The sequence below is a fragment of the Alligator sinensis genome, unplaced genomic scaffold (assembly GCF_000455745.1).
Source record: "Alligator sinensis unplaced genomic scaffold, ASM45574v1 scaffold288_1, whole genome shotgun sequence".
Classification (NCBI taxonomy): Eukaryota; Metazoa; Chordata; order Crocodylia; family Alligatoridae; genus Alligator; species Alligator sinensis.
This window is the reverse complement of record NW_005841876.1, coordinates 3,612,015-3,623,884: the sequence shown is the minus strand read 5'-3', so window position 1 is coordinate 3,623,884 and position 11,870 is coordinate 3,612,015. Positions and strand designations below refer to the sequence as shown.

At 40.3% G+C, this 11,870-nt stretch overlaps 1 protein-coding gene across 9 annotated transcripts in view; it reads right to left on the bottom strand.

Moving 5' to 3' along the window:
- Positions 1 to 11,870, bottom strand: part of ATP11A (ATPase phospholipid transporting 11A) — a 267,750-nt gene that overhangs the window by 82,024 nt on the left and 173,856 nt on the right. For all 9 annotated transcript variants that reach the window (XM_025196104.1, XM_025196100.1, XM_025196097.1 and 6 more), the window contains 5 exons: positions 10,190 to 10,340; positions 8,513 to 8,710; positions 4,738 to 4,911; positions 1,498 to 1,661; positions 1,084 to 1,155 (listed from right to left, as the gene is read on the bottom strand). In XM_025196104.1, the coding sequence (XP_025051889.1) occupies positions 1,084 to 1,155; positions 1,498 to 1,661; positions 4,738 to 4,911; positions 8,513 to 8,710; positions 10,190 to 10,340 (759 nt within the window). The remainder of the gene's footprint in view (positions 1 to 1,083; positions 1,156 to 1,497; positions 1,662 to 4,737; positions 4,912 to 8,512; positions 8,711 to 10,189; positions 10,341 to 11,870) is intronic.

Sequence of the window (11,870 nt, the reverse complement as noted above, 5' to 3'; positions counted from 1 at the left end):
TCCCCAGCGTTCTTTCCTGCCTATGCAGGGGGTTGGACTCGATTATCTATTGAGGTCCCTTCCGACCCTAAGATCTATGAATCTATGAAAGGGCAACCCGCTTCTGGTGTGAACCCAAAATACTATAATTGTATTTTTGGAAGCTCATGATCCCATGCATGAGGGTAGCATCCATACTCATGTGTTTAGGGTCACAACCCCTAGTTTGGGAGTTTCTAGTTTTGTGGTTATAGCACTTGACCAGAAAATGGGAGAGGAGGGCTTGAAGCCCTTCTCAGTCTAAAATGACTCAAATTCGGATTTCTTAGCAACCTCAGTCTCGACTTTAGTTTGATGAGGGTACTTTCCATTCCACCTGCTTAAGTTGTACCACTGCACGGAGAGGATGTTAGATACATACAGATAGAAAGAAAACAAGCAAGAGCAAGCAGCACTACAGTTCAAATCCTGGGTTTTGTCCCAACATCTTTAATGCATTTTCCCCATGACTCTCTAAATCAGGGGTTGGCAAGATTTTTGGGCAGTGTCAAAAACACCTGCAACCTTGACTTGTAAGATGTTGGTGTGCCAGGGGCGGAGAGCAGGGAAGCAGAAAGGGGCCCGATCCTTGTGGCAATGCAGCCCTGGCTCCTTCGCCACCATCTGCCCCAAGGCGTGTGTGCCAAGTAAAATGTTTTTGCGTGCCACACTCTGGCTTCCCAAAAGGAATTAAAGAAAAAAGATATTTCCAGTGTTGTGGCTGAATCCTGAACACAAGTACCTAACTGGTACTTCTCAAACAAAAGATAGTTTTAACACTCTCTTAGCCACTGCCAAATTGGCAACAGCTTTTAGCTGCTCAATTTGGGCCTTGTGGACTACCCTGTTAAATCAATGTTCATTTTTTCCATTATACTGATTTTAAACTGGAATATAAAACTAAAATATCTTTTATTTATAAATATCAGTAATGCATTAACTTTTTCCATTAAATTCTTGTCATTTTTTTAATTACACATGAACATGCCTTCAGGAAGAGAGATTTGTTGTACACAATTAAAAATCCCTTCAGTTTCAGTGAGTTTATTTTCAACAAGCACTTACCTCTCAATGTCATTTTCTCGATTTAAAATTTCCATAAAGTTGTCCTTCAGCCTCAGATACGTGTAACCAAGCCTACAAAATTCAATGTAAAATCGATTTGATTCTCTAAAATTACAAGTAATACACATTGATAATAATGTAGTTTAGCAATTTCCAGGTCTTTAAAACTAACTTTTTTCTGAAATAGAAGCTACCTGTTTATTTCATTCCATTCACAGCTAGAAAACATCACTATTACATATTGAGAAGATCAGAATCTTGACTGAACAATATAAGCTTATGGTGCTTTGCTGTTTTATATTTTCTGATAAACATAAGTTTCTGCTTCAGTGATTTGTATTTCTATAAATCTAAGAAAACAAAAATAAGAGAAAAAGCTTCAGAGACCTAAATAGTATCAATGTGAAATCGTACCTTTGTATTCCTTCCACTAAAGCAACTTCATCTGGTGATGAGGATATATATATACAAGGCCTTCTCGACAGCTGGCTTTTCTTTAGTCCATCTATATTGTCATCATCTTTCACTTGAACAGTGTGACAAAGACAAAGAGCTCGGAAAAACAACTCCTCTCTCTCCTAATAAATAAAGAGAAAGTTACAATTATGTATTATCATTTTAAATTCTTCTTCTAAAGGATGCTGTTTTAGAAAAAATTAAAACTATTCTCATTTGTGCTTGGTTTTATATAGTTATGAATGTGCATTATTAGCTGAGAAATTGGAACTAACAGAAGTTTCCAAACTAAGGTTTTGTGGTCAGGGTCAGGTGCTGTTCTAAATATCAAATTGGTCAGCATAAAAAACAGTAAGCAGTTTGGAAGAGGAAGGCAGACTTCTGCAGTAATTCCTGTATAAGAGATTCTTGGTCTGCTGAATGTAATCCTGCTTGGAACAAGCAAGGGAGGAGAAGAAAGGTTTGCCCAGACTTTCAGGTAGATTGCTTGTGAAGGGTAAGCCTGCACGGTAGCAATTCCCAATCTTTCCCCACAGCAACCCCACTTCTAGGGCCATGTTACGTCAGTTCCAGCCAAATCAGAAGCCCATTTCTAGTTTGAGCCTGTCTGATATAATTGGCGGTGCACATGAACCCTTTCATTAAGTGCTGTAACCGTATTTGGGGCTGAAACGCTAGAGTTTAGGAATCACTGCTGTCTGGAGTAGATAGGTTCCTGCAGAAAAATCTGGCTCCAGGAGAAAAAGGGCAAGTTTAAGCTACATAAAACATACATTTGAAAAAAACAGAATTTAATTAATTAATCCTGTGGCTGAAAAATATTCTTTGGTGCCTGGGTCTGAGCTATCTTACTAGTACAAAGACAAAAGAACTATCTTCCTGCTAAATTTTAAAGAAAGTAAAATTAAGTGTGTGGAATTCTTTAAAAGACACTATTTAATGTAATTATAGTATTATTCAGCAGTACAGAAATGTGATATTGTATCAGACCAATGGGCCACCTAGCCACTATCCTGTCTCCAATAGTGACAATAATAAATTGTTAGAGGGACAGGATATGAACATGGCATATCTAGAGTGACCTAACCTTTATCATACTTTCCCTGGCATCCACCATCATTGATTTAGGAAAGTCAGGGGACACATCCATGACTGTTTTAACAGCTGTTAATGGACTGATCATCCATTAATTTGTCTAATCCCCTTTTGAACTTGGCTACTTTATCATCTTTTACAACTTCCTGAGACAAATTCCACAAATTAATTACTTGCCAGGTAAAGAAGTATTTTCTCTTATTAGTTTTAAACCTGTCTTCTGCTTATTTCAATAGGTGCCTCCTAGTATTAGTATTCTGGGACATGATGAATAACAACAGTTCCCTATTTACTTGGTCCACGCCTTTCAGGATTTAATAGACATTTATCATATCTGCCCTCAGCCTTCTCCTTTCCAAACTGAGTCTTTTTAGGCTCTCCTGCTAAGGCAGCTGCTCCATCTCCCTGATCATCTTGGTTGTCCTTCTCTGTACCTTTTCTAATTCCAATACATCCTATTTGAGATGCAGAGACCAGAACTGTACACAGTATTCAAGGTGTGAATACTGGCACATCATAGATTTATATAGTGGCCTGATGATTTTTTCCATTGTATTTTCAATCTCCTTCTTAATAATGCCCAACATTTTTTTTAGCTTTTTAGTCAAAGCTGCACAGTGAACTGATGTTTTAGAGAACCATCTACAATCAGTCCAAGGTCTCTTTCCTGAGTTAACAGCTAGTTAAGAGCCCAGCTTCATGTATGTATAGTTGAGGTTGTTTTTCTATATATGCATTACCTTGCAGTTGCTGACTTTGAAGATCATTTGCTACTTTTTTGCCCACTGACTTATCTTTGAGAGATTTTTCTGCAGCTTGTCAACCAGCTTGGAATCTGACTACCTGGAATAATTTAGCATCATCCGCCAACTCTGGAGATTTCATTATGTACTCCCATTTCCAGGTCACTGATGAAAATGTTGAACAAAACCGGATGCAGCACAGAACCCAGGTACGGGAGAGGAGGGTGGAACCAGCACTGGGATGGCCCCAACAGCCTTACCTGGGGTCCTGGGGTCCATCTGGGGCTGCAGCAGTGGCAAATCTGCCACTTGGAGCCTGGCTAGCAGCTGGAGCATCACTCCGGCCAGCCAGGCTCTGGTTTTGAGTGGCGCACACTGTCCCTGCATGTGCTGCTCCTCTTGTTTTTTGCATAGGTTTTTTTAACCCATGGATATTCAGAGGTCAGCCTCCTCCCCTGCCCCCTGTGCTGCTCCCTTACAGCACAGAGAACAGCTGAATGTGTGGTATGTGGCACTGCAGACATGTCTGTGGTGCCACATACCGCACAGCCATGCTCATCTAGACACAGCCAGGGGGGAAGTTTAGAGTTATTGGGATAGGGACCAATTGCAGATCACTGCTCCCACCACTTCTAAGCAGGGAGACATTGTCAGACAGTCTCAGAGAGTAGCAAAGGCAGGTCTTTCCTCTTGAGTACAGCTTGGAAAACATATTGAAATAGTAACTGCTAGCTCCTGGACATTTGGTTGAGTTTTGTAACCATATAGGTTATTAGGTATAAATAGCTATGAGTTGCAACTTGTTTTTTAGCTATACTTTGTTGTATATGTCCTACATTCACAGCAGAATTGCTTTTGTAGTTTTGATCTGAAGAGAAAAACTATACAACTCACCTGCAGATTGTACCCTCAAGGATGAGAAACATAAGGATTCAGAATGTCAAATAAACTATCCAAATGCCCATTTTACACCTGCTAAAGATATATAATTCAATATTTTCACCTGTTTCCCACTTTTAAATCAGGGTTTTTTTGCCTTGTTTTCCTTATCATGGCTGATTTAAAATGGAAACTGGTCAACTGTACAAAAATATAGGGATCAGCCAGGCAAAGTTTCCTATTCTGTTTTTTATTTAATGATGATATCTGACCATTTTAAAAGATGGATTCTATTGAGAAATGCTTTATTATGCAAATAAATACCTTAATCTAAATTAAGAGAGGGAAGTATATATGCTGTAATGTAATTCTTACAACAATATGAAAAATCCCAGAATATTATACTTATAGGATTTCTTTTATTAACCTTATTCAATTTTCATATTTCAAACCCCCACAAAACTTTAAAGGTGCATCATACTTTCCCACTTGCTCCTGGAGAAGAGTCAATCATATCAATGCCGGTACAGTCATGGAGGATTTGCCCATTACAGATGACATGAGGTATATAAACATGCCCTTCAATGCAGCACTCTATGAATTCCATGTTGTTTTCAGTTAATGTTCCTGTTTTATCTGTGAACACATATTCAACCTAAAAGGAAATATATTAACAAAAAGGGATTGGAACATGTTGCCCAACCTTGAGAAATCTGTTTGTCCCTAAATTTACACTTGGGTATGATTTTTTGCAAGACTAGTTGCTAGCTTTTGTCAAAGAATAATTAAATAAAATAACTCAAAACCTTTAGGGTGTCAACTTCCATCAAAACTGTGTTACCCAAAAGTCCCTGGGATAACAGAGCTATATTTACCCAATAATGTGCATAATAAGCTTAATTTTCCTCTTTTACCATGCTAAATGTCTCGCTTGCTACAATAAGTATTTCTTGAAAAACATGATACATGACTTCTATTTGTCAGTATATTAATACTTTGTCTATATATTTATGGACAGATTTTGAATTTTAGGTATAGGCAAACAAATTACAGCAAGTAAAAATGGGATGGGGACTTACTATAAGTTTGCTACTTCATTGTAACTGTTGTGTGTCCTGTAAGGGTTAAGTGAAAGCTAAACCAAGTAGTTTATCACTCAGTGGATATGGAAAAATATACATGCAAGCTAAAAGGGGGAGGGTGCATACTGCTAGGTTTAGGCTTGGTGAAAGAGGGCAATGTGGACAGTTACTTTACAGCAGCTGACAAGCCTAAATCTAGCAACTATTTTTTAGGGGGGCACCGATAAAGATTTTCTTGGCCAATACCAATAGCCGATTATTCACCAGGCATATTGGGTGATACCAATCTGTTAACCAATTTACAGTGGAGGGGGGAGGGAAGGGGCGTGGGGGGGAAGACTGAGGCCCCCACAGTGAGGTAGGGACCCCCCAGGTTTGTGCATGCAGTGAGGACAGAGGCGGGCTGCCCACTGTGGGCTCAGGGCTCTTCGCCCTGCTGCCTTTGCCTGGCAACTGCGCAGTGGCCACGCATCCCCTGCCTGTTCAGTAGTGGGAGGCACAACGTCACCAGTGCTGGATGGGCAGGGCAGGCACAACCAGTGCAGAGTTCCTGGGGCAAAGACAGCAAGGCGGAGTTCCCCAAGCCCACAGAGGGCAGTCCACCTCTGTCCTCGCCCCATGCACAAACCTGGGGGGTTCCTCCTTCACTGTGGGGGCCTCAATCTGTGCCCCTCCATGCCCCTTTCCTCCCCTCCCTCTCCACAGACTTACCTGCTTGCCCAGCTGCATTTCTGGCATGTGCATGTTGCAACTGTGCACAAGCATGCAGTGTCCTGGGCTCCAGCCAGGAGGCACATTATATTTATTGGTACATTACTGACTACACCAGCCAAAAAAATGCTGATAGCCAATAACATTAATTTTCCTTTTATCAGTGCCGATCTGATTTGGCACTATTTCAATGCACCTTGATTTTTTCCCAGATTATTTTTTTACTGTTGGTTTCATCTTTCACAAAACCTTACAATTCAATATTTATACTGGCAGAAAGAAAACTATAAGCAGGGAGAACAGAGATACTAGACTATGAGGTCTGCTCAAAGATATTTTTTTGTTTTCTTTTTAGGGGAACTGACAGCGGCTCTAGCAGATGCATCATTTTTCTCAATTACTATTATAATATTTTTAAAGTTGAAGTTAACATTAAGTGTATTAAATATAATAAATAATTAATTTTTACTACTAGTCATCAAGAAAAAAGTTAGACTTTAACTCAATTGCTGGGTTTCTTCCTATTAATCTATCTAACAGCCACTGAATAAGTGAGAAGACCAAATTTTCCATGACTGCCATTTCTTTTTGCTCCAAAAATAACTATACCCCTTCTTTCCAGTTTCTCTTCAAGGTGACCTTTACAATATTATCCCAGTTCAAGTTCCTAGTATCAAATTATGAAATGAAATCTACTCTAATGACAGAATATCAACCTGTAAATTTCCTTTATGTATAAAAGGAGCATAAATTAGAAATAGTACCCAGTACATAATAATTTGAGGCAATAAAATGTTTATGCTAGGATAAAACTGAGAGAAAATAAAAGTGTCACAAATGGCAACAATTATACAAAAATCAAAGCCTTGGTTACACACAGAGTGAAGATTATATTACAAAGAACGTGCAAAAAAAGTTAATTTCTTGTACAAGAATGGAGTTAGTTGTGAGGTATCTTCTCTTTGGAACCACTTTTAGTTTACATAGCATAAGTTTGGTTTAGCATGGCAGAACATTTAGAATAGCTGATCCCCAAATTGTTACATGATACCTTGATTGCTAAAAATTGATGCATTCCCTTACTGATTTTTTAAAATTAATAATGTGGGAATTTTTTTTAACAAACTGGTGTACCTTGCAGGCCCCACAATTGCAGGTAGGCAATTAAATTAAATTAATACATTTAACTGCAGGTGGGTCATTAAAGGTGCTATGGGATCCGATGTAGAAGCCCTACAATTGTGCTTCTTGCCATGCCACATGTGATTGTGGGATCTAGCATCAGATCCCATCATACCTTATTGCTAGTGTAGGGGGAGCTCAGGACTGGGATCTTGATTCAGGGATCCCCCTGCAAAGGCAAGTAGCAAGCTCCTGCAGCTGGAAGCCATCAGCTAATCTGGACTCTCAGGTGGGGGGGGAAGGGGGGGGAAGCTGTCATCTAATCTGGGCTATCATGCACTCCTGTGGCCGGGAGCCCCATTCTCGGCACATGTTCAATTAATGGTGTGACAGGAACTAGCCACAAATTTATTACACATATTTTGTGTTATAACTTAGTGGTTTATTTGTTGTTTTATCACACCATTAATTGCATTAACATGTGGCCATGTAACTAGTTATGACATGATTAACTGGTTAACTGCATCTTAAGTGTAACATGTGCCAGAAACCATAGACTCTTTCCAAAATGAACCTGCATATCTGCTTCCAAGTACCCATTCTGATAATATAGAATACAACAACGTGCAGGTTTTTAGGAAATCGAAAGGGTAGGGTACTTTCCTTTTTCAGGGGCAAACTCAAGACAGGAAATTTGCTGATGTGAGAAGTGCCCAAACTAATGAGATTTAAGCCAGGCATAAACTGTCAGTACTGACACTGACTAATGCATACCCCTCAACCTGCCAAGATGTGGAAGTGTAACATGTTGTTTGACAAAGACCCAAAGCAAGAGATTATTCAGGAAACTGAAAATCCTGTGGGGATTACTGTCCATAGAATAAATAAAGCCTTCACTTTCATGATTCTGATTTAATTTTCAACAATAAATGTGAAGAGACACAAATGCTATGTGGAACATTGTTAGCATAATGATGAAAATGAGTGCTGTCCCCTTACACCGAGGTATGCGAGAGAAGTGTTCATTAAGACTTGGTTGGGTTCACCAAGTCTGGATGCTCATCTTGACAAATATAAGGCCTATTTTTCAGAAGCTCTGAACATCTAAAACTGTCACTGGTTTCCCACTGATTTACGTGGTTAATCATCATCTCTGAAAAATCAGGCCTCAAGCATCTCAAGTTGAACATCTAAAATTAATGAATGTATCTGAAATACAGGTCACATCTAAGAACAAAATTTGAAGTAACAGTTGATTTTTAAAGCTAAAAATGCCCATAACTGACTATTAGAAACAGTTAATAAATTTACCAGCAGTTAGAACTTGTATGACTAATTTACCTGCCCTAACTCTTCATTGAGGTCAGACGTATTCACCAAAGGGCCTTCACCTGTGTCCTCATCAAACATTTCTTCATCCCACGTAAGGAAATAAGAACCAAGAAACTTCTGCATTTCCACAGTAACATACATGGATACAGGAATAATGTAGTTGAAAAGAACCATGAATGCAAGGAAGTCGGTAAATGCTCTAAGAAACTGCCAAAGAAATGAAACCAGAAGATGATTTTTCCCAACATATCAACTTAAATTTAAAAGTTAAAATACACATTTGCAAGATTATATACCGAATACCTTTCAAGCAGTAAGTGAACCTATTTGTAAGAAAAATGTTCTTGGATATTGATAGCATAAAATCCGCATTTTTCCACCACTACAATTTTTCTTTCCGTGCTTCTTTCTATAGTGAAGTCAATGTTTGGCACACTTTGTACATCCGTTAGGATTATGACTTTACTACTAATGAAAAATGAGGAAGAAAGCTCTCTTTCTCAACATACTATAAGAATCTCTTTTACATGCGCAGGCACAGAGCTCTCAGTTTCAATTACATATAAATGTGTTAACAGTTCTAGAGGGTGTGGAGTGAAAGACAAAATATAAGTTATGAAAACAACTAAAAGTATAGCTGATAAAATATTCATCAGAAAAGGAAAAAAAATAAATGTAAAAGCACGGAAGTTTTACTGGTTTATGCAGGCTTCAAGTATTCCATGAACACCAAATAAAGGAGTTTCCTTTTCTTAGCTTGAGGTATCAAAGTGTATGCATACATAATATGTCCATATGATTGCACAGATCTGTTTCTAAATGAATTACTACATGGTTATGTTCATCAGTCTATAAAAACCAATCAGAACAAATGGCGGTAATTCACAGAAGAATATACAGCATGGTATGCCCCGGTTCAACAATCCTGCCACATAGTCCATTTTTCTGTATAGACAGATAAGACTGAAGAATTTCAAGATCATTTATTATTTCACTGATGATCATTTTAGTAGAGAAATGTAGCTGATACATTTCATGCATTGTACTTAGATTAGTCTGAAGTATCAAACTCCAGGTATTAGTTGAATTCCAATGTGGTATAAACAACTGAATTTTGTTTCGGTTCTTAAAAAAAAGGGGAGCAGGAGGTAAGTTTCATAGAAGCTAGGGTCAGGAGGGACCTGATCAGATCATCTAGCCTGACCCCCTTCCACAGGCAGGAATGAATGCTGGGTTCACAAGACCCCAGACAGGTGATCATCCAACCTCCTCTTGAATTTGCCCAAGGTAGGGGCGAGGACCACTTCCCTGGGAAGTTGGTTCCAGATTTTGGCCACCCTAACTGTAAAATATTGCCTTCTGATCTCTAAGTGGAAGATGATGACAAAGCTTTTCGAGAAGAGATCAAGATGGGGCAAAGAAAGGCCTTTGCTTTGGGGGGCAGGGAGGGAGATTTTTAAAACGATCCAGAAAAATTTAAAATACTTATTAACTTTAATCGTTAGGATTCTCATTTGTATTCTGACAGATTAATTAAAAAAATATCTATGCTCACTAAATTTTTCCAAAATTTCTGTAGAAATTAGATGCACAATTCTGCTAAATGTTATAAATTATCTTGTTTTCTGGTGATTCTACTAACAAGCATTTCTCATATGTTTTGCAAAAATAAGTTATTTTCCATACCAGATTTCTTTTCCTTTCCGATTCAGTTTTCTGGTTATACCATGGTTCATCACGAAACGGATCACTCTGCCAGACATACTTCAAGGCTGTATTTATTAATGCTTTACTTATTAGAATACAGAGGTAGACAATCAGGAATACATTCATTGATCTAAAAAAAAAAAAAAAAGTTTGTTCAATTAGAAGTTCAATAGCAAGTCAAGCCTATATTTGCTAAAAAAATCAGAAAAAAACAGATTATATTTTCATTTTAAATAAATTTTCTATGGTATTCTCCAGTACTTAATCATCTTATTATAGTATTTCAGTAATACTACTGTTCTTCTCTTAAGTTTTACTGGAACAGATATTTTGTTTCAGTGATATTTTACTGTCGTAGTTATGTGAGTAAACAATAGTACAGATGGAGTTATACTAGAACAGGGCTGTCAATGTTTGTCAGGCTGGATATGGCTGGAGGTGAGTCATCTGGCCCACTGTCTTTTCCTAGGGCTGGAATGGAAGAGCAGGGGGAGAAGTCACCTACTCACAGAGTTTTCATCACCACTAAATTTACTGCTCTGGTGGCCATGAGAATCATGCACACTTGGCAACTCAAGTGGCAACTGAGTGGCAGTGGCTGCAAGTAGTCACTATGCCAGCACTTTCCCCAGCAATAGGAAGGGACTCTGACTGCAGCACAGTCTTCGCATTGTGGCAGTCAGCGTCCCAGCCAAAAGGTGGACCTCTGGCAGTCTTGGTGTCAAAGCAGGAAATATGGAACAATTTGATTTTCATACCCCTCTGCTAGAATAACAGTGTTTAATAGGCCTGTGCTAACAGGGAAGTATTCGATTCGATTCGGTGATTCGAATCGCTGTCCCCATTCGATTTGGCTGAATCAGAATCGGAGATTCGGCACTGATTCGGATTGGCTGGCGAGAGGCACAGCCGGGTAGTTGCAGGTTCTCCCACAGCTCCTCCAGCTCTGCCTCTCCCTGGGTGGGGGGAGCTGTGGGAGAAGCCCCCATGGCTGCCCTGCCTGGCCCCAGCCTCCCAGAACTTAAAAAAAAAAAAGCCTAGAACTCACTAGCTGCAGTAGTGGTGATCACTGATCAGGGCCTCTGAGGGCTCATGGCAGAACCCCTCCCCCATGCAGTGCGGGGCAGTGGGTGGCAGTGCAGCTCAGCAGGGTGCTATACGCCGTCTGGGAGCTGAAGCCACTGGGACTGAGCGGTGCTGGGCTCCGCCTGACTGCTGGAGCCACCCCCACTCCCAGACAGCGCGCTGCGCCCTGACGAGCCACACTGCACTGTCACGATGTGACAGCTGCCATGTGGGTACCAGGCAGGAGGGGTGAACCCCGCTGCCCCGCACTGCATGCGGGACTCTGCCACGAGCCCTCACGGGTCCTGATCATCGCTGCCAGACCCAGTGAGTGCAGGTCTTTTTTTTAAGTGCTGGCACCCCCACTCCCAGACAGCGCGCTGCGCCCTGACGAGCCACACTGCACTGTCACGATGTGACAGCTGCCATGTGGGTACCAGGCAGGAGGGGTGAACCCCGCTGCCCCGCACTGCATGCGGGACTCTGCCACGAGCCCTCACGGGTCCTGATCATCGCTGCCAGACCCAGTGAGTGCAGGTCTTTTTTTTAAGTGCTGGGATGGGGCTGGGTGAGGGGCATTGGGGCGGGGGTTGGG